The sequence below is a fragment of the Phaseolus vulgaris genome, chromosome 9, assembly GCF_051622355.1.
Source record: "Phaseolus vulgaris cultivar YP4 chromosome 9, ASM5162235v1, whole genome shotgun sequence".
Lineage (NCBI taxonomy): Eukaryota > Viridiplantae > Streptophyta > Magnoliopsida > Fabales > Fabaceae > Phaseolus > Phaseolus vulgaris.
Window position 1 is genome coordinate 6,425,936 of NC_143506.1, and position 13,482 is coordinate 6,439,417.

A 13,482-nucleotide genomic window follows, 5' to 3' on the forward strand; every position below is an offset into this window, starting at 1 on the left:
TAATTGCCTTTTAAAATATTCAGACCGTCCATTTTTCCAACTTTAGGTTGAGTCCACAACTTACAAATCCATAAATTTGTCTAAGTGAGCAAAGAAATTATGACCATTGCATTCTACGGCTCCATGACTGAAGTGGCACTCCATATAAATTAAAATTCTATATGAATAACAGTAAGGTAAAAAAAATTCAAGAGTACACTTTGTTTCCTTGTCATGATTGGTGAATAAGAAAATAAAGTAAAGTTCTTTTATCAAATCCATTTTTAAGACTACTTTGAGCTGTTTTATTTAGTCATAACATTGATAAGGATTAAGCATCATCAGAATAAAAGAACTTTAAAAAATATTAAAAAAAAACTTTTTTATAAAATAAAATTAACTTTTACATATAATATTTTTAAAAGTTAAATATATTTTTTCCATGTACACAAAATTGATTTTCAATTCTTAATTCAAACTTTAGACTTCATAATCTTAGTAAAAGAACTATTAAAATTGATAATTATAAGTATTTTTTTAGTTTTTATATAACAAACAAATTTTTAATATAAACTATATTATAATATTATAATATCCATATTAATAATAACATTAAAATTTAGTTAAAACTCATTTTAACAGTTTCCAACAATATCCGGAAAGTCTAAAACTTAGAGACAAAAATCAATTTCACCACCTAAAGGTACAAGGACAAAAAAATATTTAACCATATTTTTAACTAAATAATATTCTATTAAGATTAAAGTACAATATTTAATTTTAAACTATTAAGAAAAATTAGATTCATTTATCTTACTTTTTTTCTCCAATATCTTAAGTTCATGCAAAAAACACCTAACTATTCTGCATAAATACCCATTTTTAAATTTTAATTATCGGTTAAACAATTATCATTACATTCTAAAATTAACTCCAGTGCATTTTGGCGTTATTGGTTTATTGAACACATACTTAATGGCAAACCCTCTGCCAGTATTATGAAGCTACACATATAATATTATTGAACACATCGAATTCTTTCACAGTGACGAAGTTAAACCACGCAGATCTACGTAGCCAGAAAGGACTGTTCGCTTTCGCTCTTTCGCCTTAGTCCGATAAATTACCCTGCACATTTGAATTTTCAATCACTATCGCAATTCCCCAAAGATTTTTAATTGTTGTGAGTGGATAATGCAAGAGAATTATGTTATGAATAAAGCAGACAGTGATTCAACCTTAAGCCTTCAAGCCACATCTCAGTAACCAGAGTTTCCCCAGGGTAGACATGTAGAAGAAATCTGCCCGCTATGCTTTTTATCAAATCTTGGTCTCCTCTGCATATGCATTTTATGATTGCCCTAACTGCAAATCCTAATGTGCAAAGCCCATGCAATATTGGCTGCGAGAATCTTTGGCAATAAGTTAAAAATAAGAATTAGATTAGCCGAACAATTGAATGCAGTCCGTATGGAGGAAAATGACCACAAAGTGATGGAATTACATCTCTTAAAATGCTACCCAACCACTATTTCAAGAACTCCATGCATTTAATTCATATGACCAGTCAATGAAAGCTCCATGGCTGACAAGGAAAATCCTCATTCACCCAAGCACACACCCCAACTTCAACTGGGGGAAGGGGGAAAGGGAAGCAAGCAATGTACTCAGAAATTAAGTATTTAACAACCTGCCAGAATTCAGAATACAGGATAGAGTACTAACCCGGCAACCTTTGCGATGATGGGATCTGAATGCAGAGCATTATAGTCACCAGATAGCCTATAGAGCAATGCCTGCCAAAGTGAAAAACGTTCAGAATCTGTGTAGAATTTCTAAGGAGTCATAGCAAAAGTTTTCAAAGATGTGTTCAGGTTCCATGGATTCAAGAATCTCAACAGAGTTCTAGAATAGTGAAGAGTAGACGGTAGATAGACAAGAATGGACGATAGGATAAGAAATGAGTGATGCGACTAGATAATCATGTGAACAGGGAGAACTCTATCTACCTCACAAGGGTGGCCCCTTCACTACTTGCACTTGCTTCACTTAAAATTGCTGTGCATTCAACTTTATACTTGAGTCCTATTTACCCCCACCCCCACCCCCCAACCAACTAAAAGTGTATTATCGATTGAACATCAGACCCCCTTAACCATCCTAATTCTTTTTATTCCTTCTAACACATACACTTCCCATGTCCTGTCCTTATTCTTACATTGTATTTTGGGCTTCTCTTCTTAAAGGAGTTAGGTCAAACATTCTTTTAGTAAAAGCTCTAAAATGTAAGCTGGCTTTTAATGAATAAATATAAAAAGTAGCTTGGAGAAAAGCTACCGAGTTCTTTTCTCTCTAGTCCTTCTCTGATGAAATCATGAAATATGACACCTCTAATGTCAAAGTCCTAACACCAGTAAGCCACAGAACCCCAGATCACTGATACTATTCATCACCAGCATGCAAAGACCAACTCTCTGCCCAAGTTACCCCAACCTCCAGTGCACTACCACACCATACCCAGACAGCCACCACACTCCTAAACAACCTGATCACAGAAAACCAATGACTACCCAGGTTTTCTTCACATCACACCTCAGCTGCTGGAAGACTATCTGTCAAACCATCACTGTAAGCCACCGAGTCTGAGGGACATTATTACTGTCTTCCAATTCAATCCACAGAACTTCTCCACTGTCCTCCTTTGTGTCAGAGTGCTCTGTTCTTATAGCTTGAGTGGTTGAGCTTTTCTGACTACTGGCCCACTGCTAACTACTACATGCTGTGTATTCCAATATCCGAGGGACAAAAATCTGTGGTTGATCAAGTTGTGGAAATAGGAGGTGGTGATTCTGGAGCTACTCTGCGGCAGGTTGGTTTTCTGCTAGGGTTATTAGGATTGCCTTATTCTTTATTAAATGGAATCCCCTTTTGAGGAAGAGGGTGCTCCTATTTATGCATGGTATTAAGAACTCATTTCAGAGTAGCTTTCCAAATATGTCACAGAAAATAACAGCAGCACACACAAGTAAATGACGGAAGGGCCAAAAAAGGGATGCAGGGTGAGTAATGAAAAATCCAATCTGTTCCAAACTATATTGCATAGTTATAACATGCCTGAGATGGCTGGGTACAATCCTCAAACACTGAAAATGGTTTACTTTCAGGAATTTTCACAGCTGAAGTCTGATTCAAAGGGTAGTTTGTATAAGAAAATGGCTCAGATGACTTTGAGAAGCCACCAGCACCACGTAGAAAGACAGTTGTCCTGCAAGAAACTAGATAGTTGAGTGTGATGACAACAAAGCATTATAAAGAATGTTTTCAGGATTACCTGTTCATGCATAATAAATCACCAGAATCTTTCTCATAGCTTTTTGTTTCAATCTCCAAAATTGCTGCTTTACCTGAAATTAAAGACATCCAATCTTTAAGGGGGGGAAATTAAAACACGTGCATAAAGATATACATTTTCCAAGGATGTCAAAGTGAAACTGCAGAATAAACACACACACAAACACAACAGATCACTAAGTATAAACAGTTTTTCATATTCAACCTTTATCATGTAATCCCGCAAGACTGATTTTATTGTGTATCTGTAACAAGAATAATATATCATGAGTCTATCCACAAAGAATAATAGAGAAAATCATAATAATAGAAAGTTAACCTTAGCATGCTGATGAAAATCACAAACAACTATTTTTAGTATCACAATTTTAGAGGTCCTGTGGGAGATGGGGAGAAATTAGAGGGGTGTTTATGTTAAAAGTAATCCAACACAACTTAGATATCAGATGTGTATAGAACACATTCTTCAACTGTAATTCGCATATGTTCTTTTTTTCTCCAATTAAATTAAACCAAAATCGAAAGGCCATTCTTATCAAGTAAATGTGTTTTTCTATAACTTTTCTTACTGTAAGTTATATTGGAAGGAGACGTCACCAAGCTAACATAGCTATTTCACATATGGATAAAAATGATGTCACTGTCAGATGCTTGAAATTCAGTGTCCCTTAATTCTGAAGATGGATTTCTCAGTGCTCAAATAATTGATCGAGTAAAATTTCATTCACGTCTACCATTAGTTTGATTTTCCAGCAAATACATCTGATGTGTTGGTATATTGAGCTAAAATTGGAACAATTATCATAAGTTGGACCATTCAATCTAAATGTCCAGATTGTCAATTTCTAATGAAAAAACCTTACATGACAGCTGGAAGGAAACGGTTTGTACAATTCTATGTATTGCTGTCCATGAAGCAGAAGCCGGGGATCAAATCTAGCATACATGATGTTTCACTTTTTGTTAAATATCAGAAGAGAGAAACAAGGAATATCAACATAAATAATATGGAGGCTAAAAAATTGAAGAAATTATACATTCAACAATACAACAAATACTAAGGGAATTATATTGAACAGTACATGAAGTACAAGCAGAGACATATTGGAAGTAGTAAGCAGAACTCACTCCAAGCCAGGGAGATTAAAACTACTCGCCCCGGAATTACCAATAAGCAGAGTGGCAAACGTAGGCAATACCTATAAAGCAGAAAATGATGCATAAATAGGAAGTATTTTACAACTATAATTCACCAGAGACTGCCTAAACATAAATGAATCAAAGATCTGAGTGTTGGTTTGGGTCAAAATAAGTTGTTACATTGATCATTACCAAGAGCGCCAAAAAAATAACTATACCCTAATAAACTTCCAACCGTCTTTTGGCAAACACCAAAGTGAATTCTTAGCAATATTTTTTCAGATGTCAATGGTGAAGAAATAAGTTAATCGTCATTATTTCTTTATTTTGGGAACTACTAGAGTTAAGGTCTTTAACTTGTCATTGAGATTCCAAAGAGTTTTAATCCTTAAGCCAATCATAGAACTAACCCTCCACCCTGCCGCCCTTTCTTAAGGATGCATTATTCGAGAAACAAACTAAACTCTACTCCCACAAGCTCACTATGTGTGGTCAACAAAGGCACACTCACTGGGAAAAAAATAGGTTAAACTAAACATTATCTAATAACAGTTTTAAAACAAATTATACCTTGATAAATTCCTGACCATTTTCATGGTAAACATATTTAAGCTCATCAGCATCAACAGCATCTGACAAACACACCCCTACGCCTAAGGCATAAAGTGCTGCATCCCTGTTCAACAAGTATCAGAGCATGTTCACTCACACATTCTCTTTCTACGTCAACCTAAATTGCGCGAGATTATGCGCATTTGAATAACAATTTGTATTGAAAGATTGAATTACAAAACGCCTCACCTTTCGGTATAAGAGTATGCAGTCTGCAAAGATAACAGAAATTCAGAAATTCAGAATTCAGTTCGATGTACAAAAATTTTAGGGATTTGAATATTACGTCAGGGAATTTGTGAGAAATCGCAAGCGCTGGGTCGAACTGTGATGCACTCGCCATCTGGTCTTCAATGGCTGAGTTGAGACAGAAAATTAAGCTCAGAATCGACAAATATAATTAATATTTAGGTTAGAAGAGAAAAATTTACTCAACCTTGGTGTGCTTTCGTTGAAAAGCTTCTCTGAAACAACCTAATAATTTCTTTCACAATAATATCGATGGAAGAAAAGTAAGAGATGAATAAATTGGTATTCTACGTTGATACAATGTATTTGGACATAGTACAATGACATGTTTGTATTGCACAATGCATAATAATTACATATAAAAAATCAAGTTAAGTTCGTTCAGGTGGTGTTTCAAATTTGGATATAAAATTTAACATTAAAAGGAAAACAATATTGTTCTTGTTTTTTTTTCATAAATTTTTGCTTTTGTAAATAATTTTTCAGAACTATTTGGACACAAACTTTGGCTGATTATTTTTTCTATGATTGCGAGATGGTTATGCTGTCTAAAAAAAGAATTCATGTTTTATTTAATTAAATTATTTATTAGATAATTATAGCTTTGATTTTTTCAAAATTTCCTTTAAGGATGACAAATAAAAAATACTTCATTGAGATGTGGCTACAAATGTTACAAAGTTCTTATTATAAGTAACTTTTAAAGGTATGGTTGAGCAAATAGTTGTAGTGGTAGTGGTGAATAATAACACACAAGAGAAGAAGAAATAAATAAATAAAAAAAACTTTTTGACATGGAATGTAGTGTAAGAAAAATAAAAGAAACCAATAATAAAATTTAAAATATTAATAGTATTATCAATATATTAATACTATAAATAAAAATTTAAAATTTATTTATTTATTAAATGAGTTAGTTAGTACATAATTTTCATGTGAGTTGTGACTTATGCAAGATGAAGTTAGGTAGGTTATTGAACTGAAATCTCCACCCTTACCTGCCCATTTTGATGACGGGCTATATAACGATTAGACGCTGGTCTACTCTGCAGAAAATAAAGTGATTTAGATAATTTTTTTGATACCAAAAGTATAATAAAAAAATTATTCATGACAAAAAAAAATAGTGAAAAAAATAAAAGTCGTTATCCCTTGTAAATTATCAAGCGATTTAAATAATATATTTGAAAATCTGATAATTTGAAAAAAAAAATTAAACTAAAAAATGTATATATCAAACAATTTTTTAGATTTTCAAATACTTTATTTATATAAAATAATTACATTTTTTTGGATTTCTATTAAATCGTTTAATTTTATAAATACTTTATTTAAATTAAATTAATTACTTATTTATTTTTAATTTTAAGTTTTATATTTTCCTTAATTTTATCTTGAAGTACTTTATCCAAATACGCCCAAGAGTTTGATATGAACTTGGAATGGAGCTAAGAATGAAGATGGTTTATATAATGATTTGGACAACAACAGAGTCCAGTATCTTTTGTTCTGCAAAGAGAAATTGTTTTAAATTTCCAAATTATCATTTTGCAGATTGAGTTTTGACTTGGTCTTTATATAGCTTTCAATCTTTATCTTCAAAAAATATATATAGGAATTTTGTTAGATAACCCAATAGGCTCAAAAATCTATAAATCTCACATATATAAAAAATAAGAAATAATATATAAAAAAATAAGAAATTTAGTAAATCCTAATTTTAGTAATACTACTCCTTAGTCTTAGTCATAGTTAGCTTTACTATGATTTCCAATAGTCTTTCCTGTTTAATTTCCAATAATTGCATATTAAATTCTCCGACTATAAATGATTCTATACCACGTTGTTGAAAAGTAATTATATCAGTATCATAAAAATTAATAATAATAATAATAATAATAATGTTTGATGAGTTAAATGTGAAACACAGCAACTCAGGAATTATAGTAAAAAAAAACATTTATCTTGGTGTAGAAAAATATTTAAAATTGCAAAAGAAAAAAATATTATTCTCTCGCTGTTAAGATAGAAATAAAATTGAATAAATTTAGAAAAGTCTTTATTGAACATGGAAAGATTTTTGTTGTTGTTTAAAATCTTAATTAAATACCATAGTTTTTTTAATAATAATAAAACTTTTTAAATCATAGTTAAATACTGACCTTAATTTGTTAATGAATGTTAAAGTTGTGTATGCATAGTAGCAATTGAAATTAAAAGGATCTAGAAAGGCACACAAAAATGAAATGAATGGTACAATTAAAGTAAAATTGAAGATATTACTATGGGAATATAACATACTTCTCTCTCTATCTCTCTGGAAAAAAAGAATTAACATGACCTCGAGCTGGGGCCAATTAAGGGGTAAAATCATACATATTCATCGACCATAGCATAAATAAACGAAAACAGTGAAGGATAAGATAAAATTATTAGATAACTAAAGCTAGAATGGTTCTTCTACTAGCGTGGACCCTTCAGAGTGGTCGCGTGTGTCTACCACTTGCCCTACCACAAAGAATTGCATTCTTTGGAACAGGGAACTCGTCTCTGATTGAGGTTGATGTTGTATAAACGCGCATATAAAGCTGTTGCCCAAGGTATTGTCGTGCCCAAAACTCAGACCTCAAATTCCACATTCCCACATTGTCAAGGGCAACATAAATAGCAGTCCATGACATTGGATACACCTGAACAAAATCAACAACCATGTTAGCTGGTCAGAAGCAAAAGACATGAATGGAGATTAGACCACACAAAACAACACATGGCTGATCCTGACCTGTGTGGTGCAACGTGAAACTGCATCGTGGAGATTGTACTGGTTCCTGCTAGCAGCTGTCCACAGTCCCCCGTCCATACTGCATATAAATAGTTTTACATATTTTAGATTATATTAATCAGTGAAACATATACTGTGGCTGAATTTCAGTATATATGCAAAGTTGTAAGAGCTTACCCAACGACAAAGAAAGAGTAGCCATCGAGATGATAGCTTTGAACGATGTTCTCGTTGTTTTGGAAGACAATCTCCACGAAAGTTCTGTAGTCAGTTTGTAAAACGGAGGTGTCAAGGTAGATGCCACCACCACTGGGTCGGTCAGATATGCTTCCCGGGCGGAAAACACCCGAGATTTTGAAGTAATCTGCGAGCTTAAGAGGGGTGTCGGGGGCAACATAAGACACGCTGTTCATTGCGTATCTTTGCTTCCCATGTACTTGACCAGCGGAACTCGCTAGTACGATGGTTCTGCTCGTGTTTATCAGACCGTAATGGTACGATCCTTGCGGGTTCGGTCTTGGTCCACTTGCCGTAAGGTTAGTCCTGAACATTTCATCCAAGTATATTTCAAAAAGTTATTATTAACACTACTCAAATAACTATACTACCAACTTAAATATTCATAATGTAATTTACCAAATAGGTAAAAATTTTAAAAATTATCAAAATATTAAGTCCCGTAAATGAGGGTTTTTGATCATGATGGAGTTATTTTGTTTGCTTTTTACTAAAATGGGGTCCGTTTAAAAAAAATTACAAATTTAGGCAAGTCGTGCCAACACCACTTCAGTATGACAGGACAGAAGTCGTGTCAAGTTGACACGACTTCAGTATGACAAGGCAGAAGTCGTGCCAAGTTGGCACGACTTCAGTATGAAGTGACAGAGTCGTATCTAATTATTCCGTAGATTTGTGCATATGAAGTCGTGTCAATTGACACGACTTGCCTAAATTTGTAATTTTTTTTAACGGACCCCATTTTCGTAAAATGTAAAAAAAAAAAAAAAATCCCATAATGGAAGTAAAACTTCAGTTCAAATTTGATTAGAATATCATTTAATAATTTTTTGTTCATAATAAAATGATATCAGTTCACATGATTTAACTATTTTAATAATTTCTTAAAATTGTATTAATTTTGATAATTAATAAGTAAAATTTTAACCTTTAGTAAATATTTTATGATTTTTTATCATTCGTATCCTTTTAAAATATTATGAAATAAACGTTTGTGCAAGAAAATACCTAATTGAGCGGGCCTGATTCAAGGACCAATCAATCTGGATTGTAGGTCCACCAGGGGGTGGGCCTGATACTGGGCCTGCAGAGTTGCTATAGCGAAGAACTCCAGAGGTGGTGAGAACCTTGTAGGAGAATCGTGTGGAAACCACAATGTAATAGTCCCGAGCAGGTTGATCCGCAGTTACCAACACTGAATAAGATTGTCCTACGTGAACGTCAAGAGAAGAGTACGTCGTTTGTACGGTGTGTGTTCCTTCCACTTCCACCAGCTTCATTTTGTGGTTCTGAATGCGAAAGTTAAGGGAATGTTCCAGCCCCACATTTGATATTCTCAGCCTGTAAGTTTTTCCTGTTCAGGACATCATAAACACAATAATATTATATAATTGACCGTAATTATCCTTAGATTTTGTTCAAGTATCAAGGGTTTATTAGCGTACCTTGTTCAACGTTGAAAGACGCTCCATTAGGTCCACGACCATTGATAAGGATTCCATCGGGGAAAGGAAGCTTCTTACCGTTATCAAGATGGGCTCTCAGAGTCTGCAAATAATCCAAAACATCGTTTAATTCTTTTTTTTCTCTCTTTCGAATAAAAATGATACGAGTAATTGTTGAAGATCTTACCTCATTCAGAAATATAAATAAAACAAAGTATCGAAATGAATACAAATCTCATTTAAATACTTATTTTGTGAGTCAAAATCCACTTTTTTAACAGTAACCCACTTCTAATCCAGATCTAATGAGAAGACAAATGAAAGTCCAGCTTAAAAGGCTACTTTACAATTCTAAACCACAGATAATTTTACTTGAGAACTAATTACATATCGGTTAATTAATATGTTTGAATTAAATTGAACTAAACTATTATTTATAAAATTAAAAATATATTTTAAATAAAATATTTATTAATAATAATTCAAAAAATAATAATGCAATATTTAGAATAGGATTAATTCGATTCAATTTCTCCAACCACTTTTAAATTATTGGGTTCTACAATATGAACACTTGTCAATTTTCCTATAGATGTTGCAGTCACCACCGAATGAAGAAGGTTATCTCTTAGCACACAAACCAAAAAATGTAATGTCAACTTTGCTATTTCCAAAATTTGATGAATGAATCAATGAATATTTATTCACACGCAATGCATGGGAGAGATAGGAGTTGCCACCCAACCAAGTCAGTGCAGTCATGCATGTCAGCTATTTATGACTCTTCACAAGTTCTGTCTCATATACTTTAAAGTTAATATAAACTTATTCAAGCTTTTATCATAAAATATTTTTTAAACTCAGATGTTATCATAAATAATAAAAATATTTTTTTGAACTAAATTAACCTTTTAAATAAATATAAAAACTAAAGATCTTAATTTTAATGAATATCATATTTAAAAATATTAAAGACTTCTTTAACTTTATAGCAATAATAATTGAAAATTTCCTTGCCATTCACTCCAACAAAGACAAAATAAAAGTAAGAAAGACAAGGATGATGGGTGTTTTTTGCTTATGTAGGTTTGGGATAATTCCTTGCTTCTAAGATAAGTGTGTGGAAAATTGTTTTTTCCTTGCTTGTCTCAAGGCAACAAAAAAGTTAAAAGAATGAAGAAATAAAGAGAAAAAGCAAAAAATTGAGAAATAAAAATATTTAAAAAAGAGTAATCAACTAATTAATTATATCACGAATATTAAAATATAATAAATTATTTTGTAAATGGTAAATTAAGGCAAAAGATGCAGTGGAGAAAGAAAAAGAAGTGTTACCGTGTGGTTGGACTTGTACCAGTCCCCAATGAGAACAGTGTAATCACCATCAGGATCAGGAAATGGCACTGGAATCCTTGGTCTGCTAAGGATTCTAATGCCTCCAAAACCTCCACCAGCTTTGTGAAATGCAAGAGATGGGAAGTAGTAAAAGCTTCCAATTTGATCCTTCACTTGAAGTATGTAAGTGAAATTCTTCCCTGGTGCAATGGGGCACGTTGTTCCAAAAACACCATCTTCAAATGAGTTTCTTCTCTGCTGAATCCCATTCCTGTGTCATCATTACAATGCCACCCTTTATTCTCTATTTCATTTTATTTTTTTCTTTCAAATTTCACCTCCTTTATTGTTTAAAAAAAAGTATAAATAGTGGTAAAAAAATATTTACTTTTTTTCACTCTTCGGAAGCTACATTAATTTGAAAACTAATGTAAACAAGAATGTTGAGTGAAGGATTAAAAACTAAACGTGATTTGCGTCCCGAACCACGCGCTCGTGATTTTAGGAAACAAAGTTGCAGTAGGTAACAAGTAACAGAAAAAGAAAACGCAAACAGGACCATCACATTAATAGCTTTTTTTTTGGGAACATTGTACTACTGCTTGTCTACCATTAATTACAAAAGGTGAACGCGCCATCACATTAATACATTCAATAATTTACACAACAATATTTTTATTTTACAAAAAAATTTCTTTTATTATTTAAATTTATTTAAAAAATATAAAATTTGTATATTTTATTTATGATTGATGTGTCTGACCCCTTTTCCTATTCTAGAGAAGTCAAAGTTTGACATGAGTTTGAGGGTTGTGATTGTAAGGGTTTTCCACTCCACTTCCACTGGACCAGAAATAAAATAAAAATGAAGTAAAGAAGTTATATGTTTTAATGGATACAAATGAGAGAGAGAGAGAGAGAGAGAGAAAACATTATGCTTATTTGCACTGAAAAATCTATAAATTACTATAAAGAAAATTTGTTTACATTAAAAAGTTAAAGTTTTAAGAATACTTGTAAAATGAACAAAACACTTAAAAAGTGATTAAAACTAAAAAAATAACCTAACGCAAGTCCTCTCTCACTTACTCTCCCACTAAGACATTGCAACACAGTGTCGCAATCACATGGTTTTGTCCTTTTCACAAAGAATAATATAATCATTTTTTAAAACATTTTTCTTGTACTGAACAATTTCTTAAACACGGAATTATTTTCTTTTTAGTGCACATTCATCACTATATTTCCAAGAGAAACAAACTAGATCTGGAACCGCTTCCACACATTCGATGCAGCACATGTCAGATTTCAGTGTTTCCACTTTCCAGCAAGACTTGGATGACTCAACAAACAGCCAAAGTGTCTAAATAAAAGTGCAACCGACCCAGCACCAGACAAGTCCTCATTAAATCAACAACATCAATCTAAAGAACATTTTTTTATATATATTTTAAACAATCTCAGACCACACTCTTTAATCTTGATAAAGAAACACAGAACAGAAGTGTTTGAAGAAAGGGTAAACAGAGAGAGGGAAGAAAGAAATGGAGAGTTACCAGGAGAGAAGAAAAGGCTCATCCAAACTATTGAAGACATTGATGATGAGGTTGTCGTTGGTAACAGAATGAATATCCGGACCTGGGAATTGTCCGTTGATTAAGATTCCCTGTTAAAAGTAAGACATATTCTTTTTTACTATGCCAATTACTCACTACGATCCAAATCCATATCAATACTCATTGTAGTAAAAAAACAACAAAAAAGAGTGTGAAAAATGCAATGAAAAAGGTTGAGATTGAGATTGAGAGATACCCTTTGGCGAACACCAAGTGGAAAAATGTCCCCATAAGTGACATTCCAGTTGAAGAATCTGTAGGGATCTTCTGCCACAGCAGAGTGAAAGAGGGAAAGAGCAAGAAGAGATAAGAGAAGAGCAGCAAGAGAAATTCCTCCCGCCAATTTGAGATGCATTTTTGCAGTTTCTTAGTTACCAACACACACTGTGAAGGGACAAAGAGAGTTTAAAGGGAAGGGGAAGGGTCAGAAATGATTAGGGATGGCTCACATTTAGGTGCGGTACAGAGTGGGAGTGATGCATGTGTGTGTGTCTATTTATTTAGCCAAGGTTAAAATATAAGAGGGAAAATATTGAATGAAGGGGATTTGGGTGGATGCAAAAATAGTTTTTTGTTTTGGAAGGTGGAAATTGGATGCAAGTGTCGGTAGTGGGTCCTTAGAAAATGCTTAATTATATTTCAACCATGCAGATTTGTTTCTCTTCCACATGGGTTCCTTTGTGGGCTTGGCCTATTCACACATGACGTGTTCAAAAGTCATTGAGACCTAATTACA

At 32.8% G+C, this 13,482-nt stretch overlaps 2 protein-coding genes across 4 annotated transcripts; both read right to left on the reverse strand.

Moving 5' to 3' along the window:
* Window positions 1–841: 841 nt before the first annotated feature.
* On the reverse strand, window positions 842–5,678 carry ECH2 (enoyl-CoA hydratase 2). 3 transcript variants are annotated; one of them, XR_011082732.2, is made up of 12 exons: window positions 5,519–5,678; window positions 5,369–5,439; window positions 5,272–5,294; window positions 5,041–5,146; window positions 4,459–4,529; window positions 4,194–4,266; window positions 3,536–3,575; window positions 3,311–3,383; window positions 3,094–3,244; window positions 1,705–1,775; window positions 1,218–1,381; window positions 842–1,107 (listed from the first exon to the last, which is right to left on the reverse strand). XR_011082732.2 is itself a non-coding variant. In XM_068625437.2 (12 exons), exons 2-12 carry the CDS (start codon window positions 5,423–5,425, stop codon window positions 1,020–1,022), a joined length of 927 nt encoding a protein of 308 aa, XP_068481538.1. In that variant the 5' UTR covers window positions 5,426–5,439; window positions 5,519–5,678; the 3' UTR covers window positions 842–1,019. The 3 variants fall into 3 exon arrangements, 2 of the variants coding, with proteins under 2 accessions (XP_068481538.1, XP_068481539.1); XM_068625437.2 differs by having other exon boundaries at window positions 1,218–1,391; XM_068625438.2 differs by lacking the exons at window positions 5,369–5,439; window positions 5,519–5,678 and having other exon boundaries at window positions 1,218–1,391; window positions 4,413–4,529.
* A 1,895-nt stretch (window positions 5,679–7,573) lies between these two features.
* SKS5 (SKU5 similar 5) lies at window positions 7,574–13,342 on the reverse strand. Its single transcript, XM_068624745.2, has 8 exons — window positions 12,943–13,342; window positions 12,687–12,796; window positions 11,131–11,401; window positions 9,796–9,898; window positions 9,359–9,704; window positions 8,291–8,656; window positions 8,114–8,192; window positions 7,574–8,021 (listed from the first exon to the last, which is right to left on the reverse strand). The coding sequence occupies exons 1-8, from the start codon at window positions 13,099–13,101 to the stop codon at window positions 7,809–7,811; spliced, it is 1,647 nt and encodes a 548-aa protein (XP_068480846.1). The 5' UTR covers window positions 13,102–13,342; the 3' UTR covers window positions 7,574–7,808.
* Window positions 13,343–13,482: the final 140 nt, after the last annotated feature.

Excerpts from the sequence above, each read along its gene's own strand:
- ECH2 (XM_068625437.2), bottom strand. The coding sequence starts at position 5,425 with ATGGCGAGTGCATCACAGTTCGACCCAGCGCTTGCGATTTCTCACAAA. Across the intron at positions 5,295-5,368 it reads TTTCTCACAAATTCCCTGAC|ACTGCATACTCTTATACCGA; the intron begins GTAATATTCAAA and ends TTATCTTTGCAG. Across the intron at positions 1,776-3,093 it reads ATTGTACCCAGCCATCTCAG|GCATTGCTCTATAGGCTATC; the intron begins GCATGTTATAAC and ends TCACTTTGGCAG.
- SKS5 (XM_068624745.2), bottom strand. The coding sequence starts at position 13,101 with ATGCATCTCAAATTGGCGGGAGGAATTTCTCTTGCTGCTCTTCTCTTA. Across the intron at positions 11,402-12,686 it reads GAGCCTTTTCTTCTCTCCTG|GAATGGGATTCAGCAGAGAA; the intron begins GTAACTCTCCAT and ends ATGATGACACAG. Across the intron at positions 9,899-11,130 it reads GGTACAAGTCCAACCACACG|ACTCTGAGAGCCCATCTTGA; the intron begins GTAACACTTCTT and ends GATTATTTGCAG.